At 57.5% G+C, this 22,558-nt stretch overlaps 1 protein-coding gene across 1 annotated transcript in view; it reads right to left on the bottom strand.

Moving 5' to 3' along the window:
- Nucleotides 1–1,248: 1,248 nt before the first annotated feature.
- The window catches only part of SPTBN4 (spectrin beta, non-erythrocytic 4), a 52,075-nt gene continuing 30,765 nt past the window's right edge, over nucleotides 1,249–22,558 (bottom strand). The window contains exons 21-37 of the mRNA XM_054999047.1: nucleotides 19,073–19,336; nucleotides 15,099–15,323; nucleotides 14,094–14,183; nucleotides 13,446–13,724; nucleotides 12,737–12,867; nucleotides 12,264–12,468; nucleotides 11,109–11,486; nucleotides 10,136–10,380; nucleotides 9,153–9,291; nucleotides 8,613–8,697; nucleotides 7,057–7,253; nucleotides 6,251–6,894; nucleotides 5,749–5,818; nucleotides 5,060–5,343; nucleotides 4,473–4,646; nucleotides 4,120–4,162; nucleotides 1,249–4,029 (exon numbers count right to left, since the gene is read on the bottom strand). Of these exons, the coding sequence (XP_054855022.1) occupies nucleotides 3,868–4,029; nucleotides 4,120–4,162; nucleotides 4,473–4,646; nucleotides 5,060–5,343; nucleotides 5,749–5,818; nucleotides 6,251–6,894; nucleotides 7,057–7,253; nucleotides 8,613–8,697; nucleotides 9,153–9,291; nucleotides 10,136–10,380; nucleotides 11,109–11,486; nucleotides 12,264–12,468; nucleotides 12,737–12,867; nucleotides 13,446–13,724; nucleotides 14,094–14,183; nucleotides 15,099–15,323; nucleotides 19,073–19,336 (3,615 nt within the window). The 3' untranslated portion in view covers nucleotides 1,249–3,867. The remainder of the gene's footprint in view (nucleotides 4,030–4,119; nucleotides 4,163–4,472; nucleotides 4,647–5,059; nucleotides 5,344–5,748; nucleotides 5,819–6,250; nucleotides 6,895–7,056; nucleotides 7,254–8,612; nucleotides 8,698–9,152; nucleotides 9,292–10,135; nucleotides 10,381–11,108; nucleotides 11,487–12,263; nucleotides 12,469–12,736; nucleotides 12,868–13,445; nucleotides 13,725–14,093; nucleotides 14,184–15,098; nucleotides 15,324–19,072; nucleotides 19,337–22,558) is intronic.

Raw genomic sequence — 22,558 nt, 5'->3', positions numbered from 1 at the left:
GCTGCGCCATTGGACGCCGCGCTCCCGAGGGCGCCGGCTGCGATTGGCCGGGACACAGCCTCGCCCGCCCCCGCGGCAGCCGATTGGGGAACGGGCTTCCGTGCAGCCCTTCGGCCCGACGATTGGGCAGACCTCTTCAAGGCGGGGCTCGCTGTGAGTAAACAAACTGCAATCTCCCCTATCGTTGGCTTCTGTTCGTTCTTTCCTCCAGCCCATTGAATGGGTCCGAAAGGGCCCGCCTCTTCGACATCCCCATTGGGTACAGCTCGCCAATCGAAGGCCGCCGCCCGAAGGGGTAGAGGGAGGGCAATCTGGTTCAGAGGTCAAAGGCCGAAGCAGGCGGACTCCTCCCCCTTATCTGCCCGGCCTCAGTGGCCGCTTGTAGGTAGACTGTCCCTGGTGATGGAGGCTCTACCAAAGGGGGGGGGGCGCGTTTCACAGCCCCCCGGCCCCAGCGGCAGGGCGGAGCAATGCAGAAGAAAGGCCCTCCTCTCAGCCCCTGGTCCCCCACCGGCGCCCCAGTTAGTCAGGCCTCTCGCTGGGGTGTCCTGAGGCGGCCCGGCCCGCCAGGGATCCCCAGTTGCCGCAGCGCAGCGGTCCTGTGCCTGGCCGGGGTGGGGGACGAAGGAGGAGGAGGAGGGCCGGAGGCACCTGGAGAGCGCCCCCCCCCCCCCGACGTTGGTCCAGCTGTTAGCCTGTTTGGAAAGAAAGGGCCTCTCGCGTGCGCAGGCCTGGTGCTTGCTGTGCCACGAACCCGACCCGGAAAGCCAGGCGGGTTCTAGGACCACCCCACCCACCCTCCCCTGCGGGACACACAGGCGGCTCTGCTGATGCGCTCGCCCTTGGCCAAGGCCGCTAGCCGGCTGTGATTCCTGCGAGCTGTGCCAGGACAGGAAAGAAACCGAGTGATATTTGGGCACATTTATTGGGCAGATATGGTCCAACTCCACCCAGAACTTGTCTGGAGATTCTTTGGCAGGAATATCTTTCAGTGGGTGTATGAAAGAGAACGCTGGGGGAGAAATGGAGAGGGAGATGTACAGTTAGGGAGAGAACACATTCAGCATGAAGGCTTGACCTTAGGATTTCATGCAACTCAGTTTAAAAACCTTTACAAATTGGTCTCTGCAAAAAAATCACAAACAATAAAGATTTACAGCCCAGAGAAACAAAGCGCAAACCAAAAATGCTGCAAGGTCGGTGGTTCTTTTTCTATACAAGACAAAAAAAAGTTTATTTAAAGCAATTACAATATTTTACACACTTCTGAATAATCAAGGAAGGTGGAAAGGGTCACGGAAGCATCAACAGATGAACCTGCCCTGACTCCCAAGACGGGCACTGTAGAAACTACATTTGGAACAAGGCTGGGGCAGGCCTATCCTGGCCAAGTTACACCACTGGCAACATCTGCCCTTGAATTGTCTGTTCAGATGATCAGTGATGCAGCTGAGCTCCACCAGGCCTTAGCTAGTGCATTAACCCCGTTGACCAAGCATGCTGCTGGAATTTTTCCATGTGGATGGATGGCAGCGAGTGAAGGTCAAATATCGGCACTGAGGGAAGCTCGGAGAGTCAGCTGAGCTGCAGGGATATCAGCACTCCCTTACAGTGGCAGGATTGTTCCAGGACTGCCTTTCTTTGGAGAAAAAGGGTAAGTTTAATTTTTTGAATCCCTGTGGTTAGAAATTGCTGCAAATCTTTAATTGTTCGTGTTTGTATAAATGCACCCACATGCAGTGAGGAAAGGGGGCTGAGGGAGGTCTGGTTCAGCTAGAGACTGCAGTTCCAGCGTGAGGTTCAGTGGCTTTGTTGCACATGGTGCATTTCTAACATCACCAGCTATCCTCATCGCTGCCTGCAAAAGGCCATATTGAAAAGGATTGTGCCGTGACTTAACAGAGGGCAATGCCTGCAAGAAGTGGGGCACTAAGGGTCTCCTTTGATGCATAAGACAAGAAACAGTGAAGATGCTGCCCCCCACCCCGGGCTATCTGGATTTGTGCCTCTCATGCTGCCCCCACGTCCATCTCCACAGCTGTCCCAGAGTGGGTGGGTGGGTGGGGGAAATAAGTCCAAAGTCTTCTGGGGATCCAACAGAGTCTGAGAGATCCAGGCTCCGAGTTAAAAGCAAGCTCTCATCTGAACCGCGCATGGCATCCGTGTCCTGACATGGCTCCTGTTCCCCAAAGGCCAGAAAAGTCCAGAGTCGCAAATGGGAGGCAACTGGGGCCTCCGTGTGGCTCTGGACCAATTTCCCATCCACAGCCTCTTGGCTGTGGAACTGGGGTCCAAGAGCTTTGGAACTGGGGTCTGTGCCTCCCTGGTCCAGGTGCAGTTCCCTACTTGGCCTTACCTGCCCTCATATGCTGCTCACTTGCCAGTTTATTGCATAAAAATACATCTCTGTGCCCCACAACTTGCACCCTTGCTTTGCTGGGTCCCCTGGCCCAAGGAGCAGAAGTGGTGATAAGGATATGGCTTGTTAACTTGGGGGGGGGGGCGTGGAGCTGTCCCCAACTCTCCATTCGTTTGTGCTGCTACCTTGTGCTCTGAAAGTCTGCATGTTGCCCCAGCCTGGCACCTGGGAAACCAGAAAGTTGCCCAGTGCCTCCCTCCCGCCTTGCGGTGGAAGCAGCAGAAGGCCCACGTCTGCTACTGCCCCCAGGCCTGCAAAGAAAGAGGCTTGATCTCTTGTGTGTTTCTCCCTCTCTCAGCTGGGAGTCGAAAGTCTCTTCCGGAGGAATGACTGCTGCTCACCCTCTCCCAGTTCCCCCTCAAAGCAGACGATCCACCCAGATGTCCTTCCAGCACTGCACTGCAGGGAGAGCAGTGGGCGGGGGGGGGACCTTGGAAGTGGGAAGATGTACAGCTGCAAAGTTCAAGGGGCCACTGAACTACACAAAAGCATGGAGGAAGGGAAGCTCACCCCACACACACACACACTCCCCTCCTTTTGGCATAATTGTGTTGCGGACGCACCCCTTTAGTCTTAAAGCAATGAATCCTGTCAAGAAGAATCCCGATGAATTGAATGTTGACAGATATAGATGGGTGTGTGTGTGTACACACAGAAGGTGCCACAGTGGTGCCTGAGCTAGACTCCCAGTCTCCACTCTAGTCTGGGTGTGTTTTGTACCCAAGGCAGTGCCCCTGGTTGGGGGGCCCATGGCTAAGAGGAAGACATGAGGTGGGAAGGCAGAGGGAGGGAATACTACTCACTCTTCTCAGCATTCCCCCCAAAACAGAAGAAAGCCCTGACCTCAGCTGCCTCCCCCCCCCCAAGCACTGGAGGCCCCTGGAATGGGGGAGCCGTGATTTCGCAGGCCCTCCTCCAGACCTGCCACTCTTTTACAAGGGGAGTGAAGGGTCGGTCTTCGGATACGTTGCCACACTGGAAGAATGCAAGACACCCAGGAGCCTTGGAGTCAGCTGCCAGGGCAGATATGGGATGCTGTACCAGGAAACCTGACTGCATTTGAGTGCCTGTTTTTTTTCCCTGGCCTTCTGCAAGGGAAAGCGGCCCCTCTGCATGCTTCAAGGGTCCTGTGAGTCAGCTCGGATCCTCTGGAGCCCCTGGCAGGTGCAGCAGAGGCAGGAGGTGCCCCCTGGGACCTTGGGAGCAGGCTGTCTCCTCACACCCAGGCTGGTCCAGGGAGTGGCCATGCCTGGTTCCTCAGGCCAGCACCTGCCCCTCTCTCTCGCTGGATGGCTCTGGCACCAGGTCTTGCTTGATGCTCCCCCCAAGCCCTCCTGTTGCAGCCCAAAGTCTGGCAAACGTGGCCTTCTGATGGGGGAGGCCACAGGCACAGAGCTGCTGGTTTGAACATGGCAGTCCTCATGGTCTCCCGGGCCTGCAGGGCAGCTTCACTTCTTCCGCCCTGAGGTGCTGGCCCTGCGGTCAGCATCTCGCTTGGGGTTGCCTTCATCAGTCGAGGAGGTTGTGAGGAGGGCCTGGTTCCATCGGGCAATCTCGGCGTGCTCTGAAATAGCTGCGGAAAGGGATGTCAGCCAGGCCTTCATCTCCTCCTACAGGAACAAGGGATGGTGTGTCAAAACCTCCTACGACAGCGCCCCCACCCCACCCCCTCCCCCCGCCAAAGGCTGCAAGTGTCTTGCCTCTTCCTTGGCTTGCAGGAGGAATTCTCCCCCCTCCTGTGTCCTGCAAGAAAGAAGCACCTGTCAGTCCCCTCCACCTGGGGAGAGTTGGGCTACAACTGCCTCCCTCTCTGGCTGTCTGGCCTTTCTCCTTGGGGGACTTCTTCCCCAAGCCCTCCTTTCAGGCCTGGAGAGCCCCACCCTCCCCACTTCACGCAGGGAGGCCAGCCTAGAAAGGGAAGGGTCTTAAAGAACAAAGTCTCTTTGCTCCAGCACCCTGCGAGCTGGAACAGCCCACGGGACCAGAGTCTGACCCAGGCACCTTATGGGCCTGCTCTCCCTGGAGCCATGTCTGGGCCCGGCCACGCACTCACTTGATCTTGAGAACGTTCTTCTTCTTCTTGTAGTCGTTGGCCACCTCGCTGGTGGCACTGTGCAAGCTGAGGAGGGGCTCGTTGCCATGAGTGCTCCCCGAGTCGCGCCCCTTTGAGTCTTTGTAGAAGCCAATCTCCCCCTTGCTGAGCACGCAGTACAAATTGATCCAGGACCTGCAAGGAGGGAGACCCCGAGTCAGCACTAGCGCCTCCTCAGAGCCTACCAGGCAGACAAGTGGGTTTGGGGAGCGAGAGCCCCTTCCTTCAGATGAAGGGAGCTCTGGCTCGGGAAGGCTTATACCCTGAAACGCGAAAGGTTTCCCTGGACTCACGTCTTACATGAGGAAACGTTTCCATAATTTTTTTAAAAACCCACTTAGAGCATTCCTGTCTCCTGACGCTGCTGCATTTGGGGGATGTAGAAAAAGAACAGAGTGCTGGAGAGGATAAGTGGAAGAAAAGAACAACAGCGTTCGGTGTGAGGGATGGAAGCCTTCATTGCCAAAACACTGCGTTTGTAAGAGCCTCTCCCAACCCAGGTTTGCGAGCCGAGCTTGTGAGTGCTGCCCCCCCCCAGTCCACACTACCTGTTGGAGGCCTTCTTGTTCGGCCCTTCCAGTTCATGCTTGCGCAGAAGGTAGCCTTCTTGCTGGACGGTGTGCGTAGGGGGCGGTGGGGGTGGAGCGCTGCTCTGGGCAGGGGCAGAGCGTGACCGGCGTGCCTCCCCTGGAGGGGCATTGGGGTCCTTGGGCCGGGGCCTTCGGCGGGGCTTGGGCCTGTCCCGGGCACGGGGTCGGTCAGGGCGGGGCGTCCTGTCAGGTAGCATGTCGAGGCCATTGGGCAAGCGGGCAGGGGACTCCTTTTCACGAGGCTGGAATTGAAAGAGAATAGAAACACTGTTCAGCCTGCGAAAGGCTCGCACGGAGGCAGAGAGCGTGCCAGTGGTGGCATGGGAAAGACTGAGCAGGCTTCTGGGCACAGGCAGGCTGCTTTCCCCTTTCCCCTCCCTCATCTGGGCTTCCTGGTTGAAAGGCACGAGAAGGCCAGCACAGTTTCTGCAGCGCTGAAGCAGGCGGCCCCTGAGGAGACTCAGCTGCCCTTTGGTGCTTTCCCCTTGGGCCTTGGGCCCAAAGCACAGAGCCATCTTCTTCATCCCAACCCTGGCCCAAGACATGCCTGTGGCTGGGCAGCTGCATGGCCCTGTGCCATTCTGACAGCCAAGGCAAGTATGGTCAGGTCTCCAGGCGGAGGCAGAGGGAGGATCCAGGCCACTCACGGTTGGTGCTGCTGGCACTGTCGACTCTTTCTCCTGAAGCTGTTCCACAATGTCTGCGAGCGTTGCCTTGCTGTGGGTCATCAAGAGAGAGCATCACCAGGGCAGCCCAGCCAGTCACCCCCATGCTGGGCAGCCAGAGGCTCAGCAGAGGGAGGAGACATCAGGGCCTGAACAGAAGGGTGCTCGGCAGATGGCAGGCTCCCCAGAGGGCTGTTGCCTGACTGGTTCATCGCCCCTCCCTCCTCTTCTGCCAGGAACCAGAAGTACAAGCCACTGGGCCAGAAGTGCAGACCAAGCAGAGCCTGGGACCAGCTGTCTTCCCAAGGTCAAAGCTCTGCTGGGCTGGAAGTCTTCCTGGAGGGCACGCACCCTGCCCCGAGTGACCATGGCCAGCACCGCCCCACTGCTCGGGTCGCAACCAGCACTTCCTGAGCCCTCCCTGGAGTGAGTGGGAAGCTGCGGCCACCCCCTTTGGCCAGCCCATGTCCCCAGGGTCACTCACCCGCCTCCTCCTCTGGGGTCATTGCGAGGGGCCTCCTGCTCACTGGACCCCTGCCGCTCCAGCCGCTGTTCTGGTCTCTCCCGGCGAGGCGTCTCCTGCTCGCTGGACTCTTGCCTCTCCAGCCTCCGCTCTCGCCTTTCCCTCCGGCGCTCCGTCTGTTCGGGCCGGGTCCCATCCTGCTCAGTGGACTGCTGCCGCTCCAGCCGGCGCCGCTCTCGCTGCCTCTCGGGCTGCACCTCTGCCCTGCTTGCCTTGGCTTCAGCCTGCTCAGCAAGGGCCCGAGCAACAGAGGAGGGCCTCTCCGACTTGGCCGCCTCCTCTGCAGCTGCTCGGCCATGGCCCACTTTCTCCAGGTCTTTGGACTCTGCAGATGCCCCCAGCCCTTCTTGCAAGCGGTCCATCCTGGGCTGCAGCCGCTCCGGCTTCAGCTCCTGGCGCACATAAACAACCCTGGCCTCCACCTGCTCCTGGGCCTCGGGCTTGGCTCCGTTGAGGAGTGGCTGGGCTTCCAGACGGCCTCGTAGGGGGTCCTTCTCATGCAGCAATTGCCGCTTGGTGCTCAGCTCCGTGGGGTCTGCAAAGATCTTACGGCCCAGCAGGGGCGTGGGCGGCTGCTTGCTCTGTTCTGCCTTCAGCTTCTCTATCTGCAAGGAACAGTTTGGACGGTCCCATGGAGGCTCTGTTCTCCCCCATCTTTCCGCCAAGCCAACTGCCGGATGAAGCCGTGCCCATGAAGGCGGGGAGCCCATCGGCCTCCCCTCCCCCGTACTCCACCGGTGTGCTGTGCTCTGGTTGTCAACCCATACCGTGGTGAGGCGCCGCAGGGAGCTGAAGCGCTCCTCCCAAGCAGCAGCAGCTTTGCGGAAGGCCTCATGGCGCCGGATGAGCTGCTCCACCTCGTCCACGCTGTTCCCCAGCTCCCGACTCTTCAGCAGCGGCTCCTGGGCAGTGAGCCAGGCGTCAGCTACAACAGCCTCCTGAGCAAACTGGTGGACCTCCAGCACTGCCGGGAAGAGAGAGAGACAGCCAGCGGTGACTCCAGGGAGGCAGCAGGAGGCCGACTTCTGGGCTGCCATGCCCACTAGCTCACTCCCCACTGGCAGCTCTCAGTGGCCTGTCTAGCATTCAGCTGGGCCGAGTGCCCCTCCGTTCGCCAACGCAGAGCTGCAGAAAGAGAGCCGCTCCCACACGGGTATCTGAAGAGCGTAAAGTTGACTCTCATCTTTGTAAGTTAGGGGTTGCCCACTTTGTAGCCAATTCTGTTGCTTTTACCACAAGCTGCCACCCTGGACGGGCCCCAGGCTTTCTATGCTAGATCTGGAGGTGCTCGCTCTGGGGCCGTTGCTGCGGTTCATTTCACTCATTTTTAAGTCTGATGATGATGATGATGATGATGATTTGCCTTGAAAGCACACAAGGGGGCTTAAGAAGAGCACAGGAGCACTGCTGCCCCAGGCGAACGTGCCATTTAATCTGTCCTCTCGCTTTATGTAGCAGCCAGCCAGTTGCCCTAGGGGGCCAAACTAAACTGGGCAGAGGAGATGAGGCCCCTCCTGGCTGCTGCCTCCCAGCACTGGGGTTCAGAGGCTTCCTGCACCTGGACAGGGATGGCCCCTTTACTCCCTCTGGCTTGCAGCTGTTGGCGATCTCTCCTCCGTGTGTGTCTGTCTAACCCCCTTTTCAAGCCTCCTCCGCCTGTGGCCACCACCACCTCTCGTGACAGTCAATTCCACCATTTTCTTTTCTCCGTCCTCTACCTACTTCCCATCAGCTTCATTGAGGCCTTTGTCTTTGAGTATGATGGAGAATGTAGGAAAAGCTCTCCCTACCTGCTTTTCCCACCCCATGTATCATTTCATAAGCCTCTACCATGTTCCTGAGCCTCATTTTTGCTAAGCGGAAACATCCCACATTCTCCAGGCTTTCCTCATAGGAAAGGCACAGGTAAGCCAGAGGCTGCTATAATACTGTCCGTTCTACTGATTTATTTTCAATCCTTTTCCTACCCTCCCCAGCGTTGACCCCGCCCCTCAGACTGAGTCGATGTTTTCCTTGAGCCGTCCCCCCACCACCCCAGGCCTCTTTCCCTCTCCCGCTCAGCCAGCTCCGAACCCCTCCGAATAAACCGAAAGTTAAGCTTTCTTGTCCCAATGGGGACCAACTTGGTGTGGATCACCATAAATGGTGAAAGGGAGGGTGTGGTGCTTCCTGGGACCGTCCACGGGCAACGGTTGCCTCCTCCTGCCTCTGCGTTGGACCCTTGGGCAACAGCGACTCCAGACCAGGGAGGAAACTGATCCGATGTGAGCTGAGAAGGAGCCTGCCTGGTCCCCCCCCCCCGCCCCCATCGGAAGCCACTCACTCTGCTGCAGCCACTCCCATTGCCGGTCCCACTTGTCAATCATCTCTTTCTTCTTGGTCATCAGCTTCTCCAGGTGAAGCTTGATCTGTGGAGAAGCAAGAGGGGAGCTGGCTTTCGGGGACGGGGTTAGGGGTCGTATGCCGGCCCTGCTCCTCCTCCAGACAGAAGGACTCCTTGACTGCTGTTCTGCTTCCTTGTACAACTCCAGGGACCACCCACCCATGCTCACATGAGGGGAAGGCTAAGACATGCCTAGGATCATGGTTTGAACCTAAGGAAGGCCAAAAGCGGGGGGGGGGGGGCGCAGCCTAGAATGGAAGGGGGGTCCTCATCAGAGCAGTCCGGAGTTCAGCTTAAAGGACTCCTTCAAGCCAAGCCACATTGTTAGGGAAGTGGGGGGATTAGTATGGGGGGGCAGTGTGGCAGCACTGCTGAAGCTGCCACCTGGCCCCCTCATTCGTCTAAGGATTTCTGATGAGCAAGAGAGGGAGGAGGAGCAGGGGGGGGCAGGGCCAGCCCACATTCAGCAAGGGGCTTTACCTCCTCGGAGGCAGGGCTCTTGTTCAGCACCAAGGCCTTGCCCAGCTCTGCACAGGCCACGATGTTCCTGTTGTGAGTCTCAATCTCACTCTTCAGGCCCTGGTGGTAGTTCATCAGCACCTCCACCGAGGACACGTCCCTGTGGGGAAGGGTACCAGGATGAGTGGGGCGGGTGGGGCTGCAGGCCCTGTAGAAGGCGGAGGAAGAGGGGAGAAGCCTGGCAGGAGGAGAGGGACCCCCCCCCCCGCCCAGGAACCAGCCTGGGGTGGGCACCCCTGGGAGTTGACTGATCTCCCGCCCCAGCAGCCTCATCGGGGCAGCGGCTGGCAAGAGATGTGTCAGTTTCTCCCCTGGTTCCTGTGCTGCCTGTGGAAATGACTTCCAGAGCAGGCAGAGCCCTTGGACTGGTCAGCAGCTGAAAGGTCACCTGAGGGGGGCAAGAGGACGGGAGCGGGGGGGGGGGACACACACCGCTCCTCTGGCCAAGAACACAGGAGCCCCCAAGAGCCGCCCGTTGCCCTTTGATTTCCCTTTCCCTGCTGCTTGCTTGAGGTTGCCCCCCCTCACTGTTTTATCAACCTAAGCAGAGGCCTTAGCCATGGGACACCCTGAGCAGCTACCCTAGCAGCTACATACAGCCCCAGTCCCACCCCACAACAGAAGGGGAAAGGAGAAAAGCTGCCGGTGCTGGGTGCGCCCCTCCGGGGCTTGGGCAGGCTCAGGGGATCACCCTGCATGCGCCCACTCGAAGCTCAGGCCAGCTCAGAGGTGATGTGTCCACTTCCTCCGGCAGCAATGCTTGTCCTGGTGGCCTTTTGACAGAACTCATCTGAGCAGGGGTCTTCTGCACAAGTGTGGCCTGTCCCTGAATGCAGGTCCCTGTGGACTTTCAGCTAACTCCCAGCATCAGGTGCATAGAGGAAGGGGAGGCGGGGAGGCCCCACCCTCTGCTCCAGCCCACCCACCCTCTCTTTATGGCATACCTGGGCTTCTCACTAGTGCCGATCTGGCAAATGATGGTGTCCATCCAGGAGATGAGGTCCCTCACCATGCAGGTGAAGCGGAGCTTGTCGGTGGTCGTGCTGACCTGCAGCCGGCAGTCTTCACAGGAGCTCAGCAGCTCCTTCCAGGAGCGCATCACTTCCTGCTCCTTGGTAGCAATGGCCTCAGCATTCTCCCCCGCATACACCGTCCGCAGCTGGGCTGCAGCCTCCTGCAGCTGCCGCACCTGAGGGAGACACTGACCCTGGAAAGCAGCCTTGCACAGGGCCCCGCCCTCCTTGACTTCAGCAGGTCTAGCTGGTCTGCTCGGACAGGCAGCAGTTCCCAAGCAGGAAGCAGGGGGGAGACCCTTAGCTACTGACCGGCTGACTGACCACGCGCCACTTTTAGCCCTGCTGTCCTTTGTCCAAGCCGCTCTAGGGGTGGGGGAGTACATTGTTCTGGGCTACTCCACTTTATCCTCACAGAAACCCTGAGAGGTAGGCAGGACCGGGAGTAACCGGTCCCAGGTGACCCAGCAAGCTTGGTGGCAGAGTAGGGATTTGGACCCAGGTCTCCCAGGGGCTAGTGCCAACGCTCCAGCCGCGATCCCACTTTCCCTTTGCCTGGGACTGAGCCAGGGACCTTCTGGTTGCCCGTGCACACACAGCTCTGCCTCCTGCCGACTCAGGCCTCTCGAGGTCGGCCTTGTCTGCTTTGACTGGCAGTGGCTCTGCAGGGTCTCAGGAATGCCCGATACCCCTCCTGTTTTCAGCAGGAGCTGCCCCGGGGGCTTCTGCGTGCAGGGCAGATGCCCAACCCCTGAGCCACAGCTTCTCCCCATACTCTTCAGAGATGATCCTACGGCTGCCACTGGAGAGGCAAAGCGCAGCTGGCCTCTTCACTCGGGCCGCCCTCCGCCCGCTGCCTACAGGGAAGGGACCGTTTGCCCAGCCACGTCGACACCGCCCTCACCTGCGTCACTAGAACCTGCACATCATGCTCAAAGGAGTTGAGCATCCGCTGCAAGGTGCCGGCTGAGGTCTTGGACTCCCGAGCCTTGACCTCCGGCAGGCGCTGCTTTTTCTCTTCGATCTGGGACAACACGTCCTTGCAGTCATTGAAGAACTTGTGCAGCTCATGAGAAGCAGCCAGCAGCTGTGCCCGGGTCTCCATCAGCTCCAGGAGGTCGGCCCAGGCCTCGTTCACGCCATCCTTCCACTCAGCAATGGTGGCTGCATCCGCATGTCCGTAGTCAATCAGCTCATCCACCATCTGGTTGACGGCAGAGATTCTCTCATTGCCGATGCTGCCTGTCTCGCTGGCAAATTCTGTAAATTTCTCCTGCAGCAGCTACAGGCGGATGTAGGTGGGGACCAGGGGGCACAAAAGAGGACAGAAGATGGCACACAATGCCTGCACGCAACCCTGACTTTCCCCAGCTCCCATGACCAACTGTGATAATGAAGGGAAGGCATTCTACACATGCTCAAAGGCACATTTTGTCATTGTTTCTTCAGGTCTGAATTAGGAAACTGAAATCATGTTTCTTGGAGCTGATTCAGCCTCCTCACGTGCTACCCATGACAGATCTGCCTCCCTTCAGGCCGAAGATATGTGCAATAATAAGGTGAAAGCACCTCTGTGCATATGCAGAGCCCAGGGCCCTCCCACGCAGCTGAGAGACCCCACAAAGTGCTACCTCACAAGGGATGAACGTAGCGACTGGAGGCATGCCCCGGCTGGTGTGCCAGTGCTGCCCACGGGTGTAGAACCGGGTGATTTTGGGGACACGTCACAGACAAAAGGGGATTCCTAAGCAAAGTGGGATTCCTAAGCTCCATTCCCTAAGCTCCTCTGGTCCCAAGCACACCCCCAGACCCACGTGATGCCACCCAAAACCTGGGGGCGTAGCTCAGGAACAGCCCACGGAGATCCATGCAAAGGGCCGAGCCTGAGCAGAGCAGGGGACCCTCGCCCCCCCTCCTGGGCCTGTGCCACTAGTGGGTGGGCCCAAGGCAAAGGCCAGCCAACAGCAGCACGGGGCCAGGAGTCGCCAGCCCCGCCTAGGCCAGAGACGGGGCAGCAGCCGCACCCTCCTTGTGTGGCCTGAAGCTGCTCCCCGCTTACCGTCACGTGCTCATAATCCTGCCCCAGCTCTGGTGAGCCAGCCACCACTTCCCTCTCAGCAATCCAGTGTTCCAGTTCATCTACCTCCCGGTTGAGCTGGTAGAGCCAGTACTGCTGCTCCAGCCTGGCCTTCCACTCCTCCACGAGGTCCTTCAGCGAGACATAGAGCCGGTCGACCTGAGACTGCCGCCGGCTTATCTGTTCACTGGCAAGCACATGCAAAGAACACACATGAGGCCGCCTTAGACCAAAGCAGGCCCACTTTGGTCATCTAGTCTCAGCCAGAAAAAGGCCTTTCATGTCACCTACCCGATCCTTTGAACGGAACATGCCGGGGATTGTATCTCGGACCTTCTGCATGACAAGAAGATGCTCTGCCCAAGCCGCAGCCTCTCCCCACAACCCCAGACCACAGCCTGGACAGCGTGGGGATGGAGCGGGAAGGGACAGAGCCAGGAACGCAGCTCCCTTACCTGTCGGGGTGGCTCAGCTCCAGCAATGCCCGGCATTGCCGTGATAACTGGGCAATGGTCTCTGCATAGTTCTCCACTGTCTGCTCCATCATCAGGTGCTTCTTCAACAGCTGCAGGGTGCTTTGTTCATCCTGTGCAGGTGGTGCGAGCCGAGCAGGGAGGAGAGAAACAGTTAAGCCCAAGCCTTCCCCAAGGCATGTTCTGCAGCCATGAGCCCCAAATCTCTCCCCTCTCCCAGTCTTCAGCACCAGCAGTGGCTGGCCCAGGCCCCACATTCATTCATTGACACTGGCCCACATAAGATTGTCCCATCCAGGCCACCACCTCCCACAAGTCCCCTGCTCCTGTCCATTTCTTTAGTACAGTGCTATCCCCTCTTTCTTTCAAGGGGCTCAGGGAAGTATATCTCCCTCTCCCATTTATCCTCACAGCAACCCTGTAAGGTAGGCTAGCCTAAAAGTGATTTGGCAGTGAGGATTTGAACCTGGACCTCCCAGTTCCTAGCCTGATACTCTAACTACTACCCCACATTGCTAGGGTGTGGTTTGAGTCAGGGATCTTTGCTCCGGAACAGGTTTCATTGCCCAGGGTGACCTTGGCTACATCTCAAGCAGGAGCAGATAAAGGGGCGCCTGCTCTTAGGCAGGCTGAAGACAGGCTGCTTCTCTCTTCTAGGGGGCAGGATCTGCAGTCTCTGCCAGCCTCTCACCTTGCCCTTCTCTTCGTTCATCATGAAGAGCTCCTGCTCGCTCAACCAGGTCTCCACCTCGGCCACATCAAAGTAGTATTGCTCCACCTGGTAGGTGGCGTCCAAAAGCTGCTGCCGCCGCTCTGTCTCCTCCTGGAGGGCAACCCACAGCTCCGACAGCTTTCCTAGGAGCACCCGCACTGAGTCCACCTCCGGACTCTTGATCGTGGCGATGGTGCTGGCCCGCTCCAACACGTCTTCCACACGGGGTTTGTGCACCTGGATCTCCCGACACAGGTTCTGGAGGTAAAACAGGCAGGAAATTTCCAGGGACGCAACCGTGCCAGCCCTACTTCCGTGCCCATTTCAACCCAGCCTTAGAACACACACAGGAGTAACCAAGTGGGCGGAGCCTCTATGCATGCGCAGGGTGCATTGTCCCACACCACTGAGGGATGGCAGCTGAGACCCAAAGAGACTCCGTGCAGGGCACGCGCAACTAGAAGCCAGATGTTCCCCAGACCTTTTGCTTGCCCAAAATGGCCCAGGACACCTCCTGGCCGGCCAGGATCTCTGCAGGGGGGGGGCCCTTCCGTGGCACTGCCCGGGCGCCTTTTGCCTGCGGCCCCTTGATCTGGAGATTCTGGGAGCCTCCAAACTGCCCCTTACCTGGTTCTTCTTGATGAACTGCTGGACGGCTTGCAGGTTGCTCCCATGGTCTTCTAGCAGGGCTAGCGGGAGGCGGTCTTGCACCCAGGCCTGAGAGGCAGGGAAATAAGGGGTGGGGAGGGCGAGATGCAAAACAAAACCTCATGGGAGGGGAAAGAAGCCAGAGGAGATTTCCCGGCTTGCTGCAATCTGGGATGGAAGTCCTGCGACTTCCAAGCACAGCGTCTTCCCTCTGGAGAGGGAGAGAGTTGGGCATGCCTCTTTCCAAAGGGACTGTAATACAGAATTCCTTAGCAGCTAGGGCCGGGGGTGGGGCAGCTGGCACCTCAACATTGTTGGGAATTTGCAAGTGTTTGTGTTTCAGTCATGAAAGAGTTAAACTATTTGTGTTAATTACTTAATTAGTAAACTTACTTTGCATATAACCACTAGGGCCTCGAGTAAGGATTCCCGCCATAGAAGGGGAGTCTCTAAGCATAATGAAATAGAATTAGGCTTTTCTATTGGGCAAACTTGTCTATTGGGAGGGGCAATTAAGTGATGCGATATACTTAAGTTTTAGTGCTCTTTGTTCAGTTCGGTCTTGCTTCAGTTCTCTCTCTCTCTCTACTAGCAATTTATTATTTTCTTCCAAAGTAACGCTATTTTATCCCTTTAGTAAAGTATTCTTACAGAGCTACAGTGGAGTGTGTGTCTATTCTCATTACTTCCAATGCGCAATCTCTGAATAATCTCTGCTGATTTCCAACAGACATCAGGTCCAGTTCATAAGGGACTTCTTGCCTCTGGGGCTGTGGAGCCCTGTGCCACTCAATGGCTACCTTCATCGTTCCATGGGGCATGACTTGTGCTGTGGGGGCTACGTGGAGAGCTCCATCGTGATCAGCCCTTGAAGAAGCCCTTTCACAGGGCCACGGAGGACTAAGGACTGGGGCCCTTCTTGCGCTCAGCGCCCCCAGGCCTGCCCGGCCCCCAGGCCTGCCCCACCCACCCAGCAGTACTTACAATCTCATCCTCCAAGTCCTGGCTGACTTGGCGCACTTCCTTGGAGGCCAGCAGGATCCTCCGGCGCTCCTTCAGGGGCTCAATGAGGCGCACAATGCGAGTTCCGACAGCGTTCTGCCTCTCATCCACCACATCTTTGCTGGCAGCTTCCAGGGGCAAAGCAGCCACCTGCGCCTGCAGCTCCCCCACTTCATGACACCATTCTTCCACCTGTGACTCCATGGCCTGCAAGAAACAGGAGAAGAGCTGGCATCCTCTGGGCATGGGGGGAAGGCAAGCACAGGCAGCCTTAGCCACACCAGAAGCCCCATCTGGGGCTTGGGCGAAGCACCACTGACTGCGTGTGCCCTCTGCTCCCCTGAGGAAGGAGCAGCTCTTCAGGGACTGCCCCTCAGTTTGGCCCCACACTCGGTCTGAGCACCGCGTGAGGCTCCCCCATTGCTCCTGTGGAACGCAGGGGCCGGGCCAGCACACGCCTCACGTTTTTAAACTAGTTGAGGGGTTTTGCATTTGGCGTTAACCTGCTGCTGCCTGCAAAGAAAGATGAGCACATCAATGAAAAGGGAAAGATTTGCTGCTTTGTCGGCCCCACACAGCGCCACGCTGCTGACAGACACTTGTGCAGCAGTAGGCCTGACGTGGCTCGCCAGCTGCTCCGGCCCCTGGCGACGCTGAACAGGCCCAGCGCCGGTGGCACCCTCAGCATCAGGGACGGGGAGTGGGGCATTCTGCAAGGTGGGCACGTGTGCCCTCTAGCTCTGCCCAGCTCTCCAAAGGAAAAGGAAAGCGGGGGTGGTGCCCCAGGGGGCCTCCCTGAAGGCATTTCACACACACGCACACCCCCCCCCCAAAGGTCGAGAGAGCCACTGAAAGCACTCAGGCCAAAAGCAGGAGCCCAAACGAAACCTCGTGAGAGAGGAGACTGGAGAAGAGAGAGGGAATTCCCAGCAGGGCCTCTCTAGAGAAGCTGCGAGACCTGCAGGCCAAATGCTCAGAACCCCTCTGTGTAGCTGCCCTGCCACGGAGCTCTGCTAACCCAGCCTGCTCCTTTCTGGTTTAATCCAAGAGAGCCAGCCTGTTTCTGGACATGACTGAAGAAGTAATTGTTAAGAAGGGCTGCGGAGGTGGGGGGGGGGGCGGCAGTCCGCCACCAAACCTGTTTGACAACAACTTGATAGGGGGAGATGAAGAAAACTGCAGAAGCCAAGGGCTTTTCCTGGCCCAGGAGAGGGCCCTGCGTTGGAATGCTCCCTTCCCGTGCCCTTTGCCCCTCCCCAGAGGAGGCGGAGGGAGCCCCTCCATCTTGTTCATTGGGGCAGGGCTCCAATCAAGCCAAAGGACATGGCCACCCCCCAGAAATGATCTGCTGCAACCTGGCTGGCTGTGCAGCAGCCAAGGCACCGCAGGCAGGGATTTTTCAGCGCTCCCACCAACCTGTGAGTGAAATATTGGGGGGGGGGCGGCGAAATGGGGGGGCATCACCCCTTGCTTATTTCCAGATCAGCCTTAGGTGCAGCAGCGGGCTCAAGGGGGAGTTGCTATGATCATGGTCTTTTGCTAAATGGCAACGAAATGGTGAGGTGCTTGGGGTGAAAGGGTAGGAGAAGCATCCCGAGCTGAGCCAGGAGGCTGCTTCGGCCATGGCCCAGCGCAGACGCTGCCCCGCCGTGGCCTCCACCACCCAGCCACTCTCGGGCACTGCTGGCTCTGCCCCCTCCCGGCTCCCATGGATTCCACACCCCTCCCAAGGCCAGAGGACAGCGTGTAGCAGGCACGGAAGAGGAGGAAAGGGGGAGGCAGTGGAAGTTACTGGGCAGCTATCGGGGTCATGGAAAGCGCAAAATATCCATCAACAGAAAAAGTAAATGGCAAAGAACAAGGGAAAGAGGGGAAGGAAGAGGAGGAAAGAAAGACGGATGGATTCAAAGAAAAGGGCTACTGTACCGCCATGCAGCACGATGAGACAAACCGGACTAGGATGGGATGAGCATGGCCGACTCTGAACTGCCTCGGGCTGCTGAGGATGGAAAACGGAGAGGTGGGTGTGAGAGGCAGAGTGGCCAGGCAGGGAGCCGAGACCCGATGCCACCAGCCCAGCGACCCATGGTGTATGGCTCCAGACCAGGAAAGGCCCCAGTCTGGAGGGAGGCGTCAGCCTTCCTTCCCATGTTGCTGAGGAGCCACGGCCAGCCAGAGAGGGGGCTGGAGGCCCAGGACTCGCCTGCCTGCAGGCAGTCTCTTGGCCTTCGTGGGATTTGCTCACAGGCCCTGGTGGAGGACCCCCCCCCCCTGGAACTATGGGGCCACAAAGCCAAGGGTCCAGACACAGGGAGCACTGCTGAGGCAGATCAGGTGGCCAGGGCCTGGGAGGGGGGCGATTGCCTGAGAGCTTCACAAGGTACAGTTCAGTGTATCAAATGCAAGGATACAAATATCCTCCTGCCATACCGGCAAGACCCTTCTGTCCAGAGATTTCTGCCCCTCCTTCTCTCTGCTAACCTCCAGGGATACCCACTTAGCCAGACAGCCATTCCTTCCCAGGTGATGGGACCAGACATGAGTATGTTGTCGTGCCTTGAACTCCATGACAGCATACATAAATTCAAGGTCCCAAAAAGAGCCAAGTCTGCCTCCGAATGGGATACCGTGCCTCGCTTTGTGTGGAGCGATCGCTGGCTGATCTTTGGCCCCGGGGCAGCCCACGCACGGCCTCCCCTGTATCCCAACCCAGGGGCCCTTCAAGTGGCTAAGCCCTCCAGTGAATTTCACAGGCCAGAGTTAGCAGAAGCTTCCCTCGCTGGATCCCCCGGCAGAACCCCCGGGCACAGGTGTCAGCCGGGGCAAGTATAGGAAGCCCCAACCATTCTGTGGCCTGTCTCCTCGACTCCCATGCAGCCCGAGCTGCTTCAGTCAACGCTCTGGCCTGCCCCAGAGGACTGTGACTTCTCTTGTCAGGCCTTAAGGCCTCAGTCCTCTCCACCAAGGGCCTTAGAAAACGTGCCCTGTCCCTCCAGGGGGGTTGGGTCGGTGGTTGGGGACTGGAAGCCAGCAGCGCTGCGCGTGCCTCAGTGCCCCAGTAAGATCTTGCAAGAGCTCCGTTGCTCTTTAGTCCCGCAGTGGCAGCTGTGGGTTTGCAGATGGATTGAGTCTCACCTGTGAAAGCTGAAGAAACCAGACACACTCTCATTTGACTAAGTTGGGTACCAGGATAAGGGAGAGACTATTGGGCACGGGGTGGGGAGGTTCACAGGACTGAATGCTCGATGAAGGGCCTTAGCTTGGTATTTACCCTGCTGTGCTGATTTTCCTTAGGAAGCGATTTGTTAAAAATGTTTTATGGAGTCACATGAGCCCCCACTTGCCCTCCGAAGAGGCCCAGCCCAAACCTCAATAAGGTGCATCAGACAATGGCTATGGACAGACACCCCTCCATTGCACGCACACGCACGCATGCACACACACACACACACTTTCCACAGCCATCTTGGTGGCAGACAGGATGGCACAGTGACCAGGTTCTTTCAGTGCCAGGTGTGGCGCCCACCCAAGTATCTACCCCAAATGGTGACTGAGATGGGGGCTATTCTTCAGGCTACTCTCCTTGATCGCTTTGTAATCCTCTTGTCCCCATTTTGCACCCCTGCCCTTCTCCTCCATTGCCAAGGAAGGAGGGTCCAAAGAAGCTGTTCGCCTCTCACTTGTGATGCGTTTCACCCCGCTGCAAGGGGAACGGGCCCTTCCCAAGGGTGGTGGTGGGAGTTCACAGACATGATGGACAGCCAGACACCTGGCCGCACACAGGAAGGCGTGGCATTGAGAAAAAAGCCCAAGGGTGGGGGCAGGTTCCTTCCCAGAGCTGGCCATGGAGCCCCAAAACCAAACCCTGGATCCTCCCTGCCTCAATTCCCCACCTCCACCACCTTTAATGGAGACCAGTCGGGCTCGAAACCACACCTGCGCCACACTTTGCCCACCTGGAGCTTCTTCAGGTTGCTGTTGACACTGGCCAGGTCAGGCCCCGCCTCCACCCCCTGCAGCTGGCTCTCCATGCGGAGCAGCCTCCTGTCGAGATCCACATAGTTCTGTACCAGGTGGTCGGCTTTCGTGGCCTCCAGGAGCTGCTGCGCTTTGGCCTGTGTGGCAGACTCCAGCTCGGCCCAGCACTGCCGGATCTCCCCCAGCTGCTGCTTCACCGTTTCGGCCAGCTCTGGCTTCTCTTCCATCAGTTGCTGTCCCTCCTGGGTGGGTGGAATGGAAACTCAGAGCCATTGCATTTGGATGCCCTGTATTGAAATCAATATTCTTTCCGCATTCTGCTGTGGCCAGGATTTCTTCTGCTGTGAGGCTGGGAGAGTGGGAGTGGCCAAGGCCACCTAACAAGCTTCCATGGCAGAGTGGGGGACTTGAATCTGGGCCTAGTCCAGCATGCTGACCACGACTCCAGCACACAGTGAGCAATACGGAAGCCCCAGCCATGGAACACACCCACCCATCACAGCTCCTGCCTAGACCGCTTCAAGCCCGTCCGTGGCAACCGTGGTGAGGGGAATTCTCTGCAGAGCCAATACAGGGCAAATTCACTTGTCCCAGGTAGCCCAACCTCACCAGTGAAGATGAGATTCTCGTTAAGTGCCGAATTCAAAAGCAAAAGCTGTGTAATGCCTTTTCTGAGGACCAGCCCAGTGCAGCAGGAGGCACTCAAAACAGCTGTGAGAGGAAGAGGGAGCACGGGCCTCAGAGCAGGGCCCTGCATCTTCCTGGCCAGCCCCTGAAGCCTCTCCAAGAAAGGTAACAGCGTGCAAAAACGCTTGTCAGGAGGACAGACTTGGCCACTGGCTAGACCCGCTCTTCTCTTCTCCGAAGTCTGCAGCAGACGGAAGGTGCTGTGCGTAACACGCTGAGCCCCTGGCCACAGGCACGCCCTGCTGTCCCTCTGCGCCCTCTGGATTTCTTAAGACACACAAGCAATAGTGCAGCCCCCCGTCCCCCCCCCCAGTGCCACACATACAAGCCACCGCTTAGCAGCCAGAAGGAAGCCACTTGTTCCTAATCAGGGCCACTGCACCCGCGAGTCTCCTGCCCTGGCATGCAGCTTTCAGGGGCACAGCAGGCCTGAAGGAAGAGAAAGGCATCAAAAGCCCATTCTCCCACAGAGGCTGTTCAATAAAAGCTGCTTCTCTCTTCTCACAGACAAGCCAAGGGGCAGCCCCTGGGGTCTCTTCAATGAGAGAAGGGGTGGGTTCCTGCCGAAATGGCCCCATTTGGCCCACACACCTATGCCAAGCACATACTCTGTTGCTAAGCCAAGGCCCCCTGGCCCCTGATGGTGCCAGTGGAGCACCTGCCGTGGCTCAGGGAGGCTCCCGCAGCTCCTTGCCGACCTGGCCCATTGCATACTGCTGGGGGGGGGGGCGGGGGCAAGAAGAGGGAAACTGTGCTTGGACAATGCCCAGCAGCCCCTGGCAGTTCAGCAGAGGAACAGTAAGAATGCCTGGCTGGAAAGGAAGGAGGAGCTAGGCAAAGTGACCACTACTCCAGAGCAGGACACCTGACTCCCCCCAGGCAGTTTTGCCAGGCCTGAATGTTGGGGGTGGGTTTCCTTCTGTGCTAAGCCTGAGCTTTCCCACTGTACTGCAGGGCCGCGTGGTGGCTGGGCGCCATCTGTTGCAAGGAGTCTGCAGTTCTGTGCTTCACCCTTTTTTCCTTCTAGAAGTTTCACTGCTGGACCCCCAAAAAGTTGGGCTTTGCCTCCTGGCAATCGCCTCCTGGCGCAGGCTGGAACTTAAATATGCCCAGGCAGGCTTGGGTCTCTGTTACCCTTTTACCATAAGAACCAATTTAGGATGTGGCCTCTGATGGAATATTCTAGAGAGATCCCGGGTGCTGCCTTGCAGATGGGCAAAATCAACACCTGTCCATAGACGCGTTCTCTGTGGTGGCCCCCCCAGTATGGGCCTGCCTGAGGAGGTCGGGAGAGAGCCCCCCCCCCCTCTTGGCTTTCCACAAACTGCAAAACTGAATAATTCGGGAGGACTTCTTTACACAGGTGGAAGGAAGGGCTGTACTGCAAGGAAATGGTTCAGAGAGCTGCGGGCTAGAGATTGCACTGCTGCATCCCCTCTGCTGCTGCACGTTTGTTCCTGCTGGGCAGTCTCTGCCCTTCTAATATGTCTTGTTTCATTACTCATGTTCGGTTCCGCTCTATGGCGGATTTCTTCTTGCTTTCAAATTCCTGCAGACTTCGCACTTGCCCACTTCATTGTCTCTTGACTGTCCCGGCTGTTGATCGCATTGACTTGTGCGGCGTGATCTGCCTTGTGTGTCACGGAGAAAGGCAGACTGTGAGTAACAGAAACAAAATAAAAACATTAACCTGTCCCCGGATAAAGCTATTCCTTCCCTTGCCTCATGTTCCAGGACTTCAAAGCGTGAGAAACGCCACAGATTTTTCACTGCACTTGCTCACTGGGCAACCATTTTTAAGCAGCAAAAACAAATTTTAATTTTGATTCATCAGATTTCTGCCTTTCCTCAGGAGGGAAAAAGGGTTCTTTATAGAACAGGAGCCTGTTGCATCATTTATGGGATGTTTCAGCTGCAGCTTGAGAAAGGCAGGTGTCAAATAAATAAATAAATAATTCTTGAAACTGCACAGTTCAAGGTTTAAAATGATTCCTACAAGCAGACAAAAGTTTACTTTCACCTGCATCTCAAAATTATATCATTGATCTCCGTTGACTGATTTGAAGTTCTTGCAAAATACATAGTTTTGCCTTGTTTATTTCTGAATGCTTTGTGAAGCCAAAGCATTGGCTGGCCTGTGGGCCGACTCGAGTTGCTCAGCAGAGAAGGCCCTCTAAGCACACTGAAGGAAAATGCTGCCCTGGTCCAGGAAAGCCCCATCTGTGGATAAGAGGAAAACAGCCTTCTGGGTCCCAGGCCGAGCCCTCTCAGGGAGAAAGGACCCCTGGCCTGCTTGCGGTGCTGTGCAGGTGCCGTTCTTTCTTCCCGATGGAGATCGGGACGCCTCCATAGCAACCAGTGCCTCTGAGGGGAGGACATGCCAAGGAAGCTGAGCCTGAATGAAGAAGGGCCCTTCAGTTGTTTCTCTTCCTTGCTAAGCGGTTGGTACAATGGACTTAAATTTATTTGCTTTATTTGTACCTCACCTTTGTCCCCAGTGAGGACTCAAGGCAGCTTACGTTATTCCTCTCTCCTCCTTTTTATCTATACAACAAGCCTGTGAGGTAGGTTAGGTTAAGAGTCTGCAACGGGCTTAAGGTCGCTTCTGTGGCAAAGTGGGGGTTTGAGCCTGGTTCTCTGAGCTCCTCGTCTGAAGCTCTAACCACTCCACCACACTGGCTCTCAGGCAAGCGTCCCACAGTGGATCAGGCCTCACATGGGTTGGGCTAGCCCTGCCTTTGAGACTTTTCTGGAATGGCAGGTCTCGGATTCCCCTG

This window comes from Eublepharis macularius, chromosome 15, assembly GCF_028583425.1.
Source record: "Eublepharis macularius isolate TG4126 chromosome 15, MPM_Emac_v1.0, whole genome shotgun sequence".
Lineage (NCBI taxonomy): Eukaryota > Metazoa > Chordata > Lepidosauria > Squamata > Eublepharidae > Eublepharis > Eublepharis macularius.
Note: the sequence above shows the minus strand (reverse complement) of the source record. Positions and strands in the feature narration are given on the sequence as shown.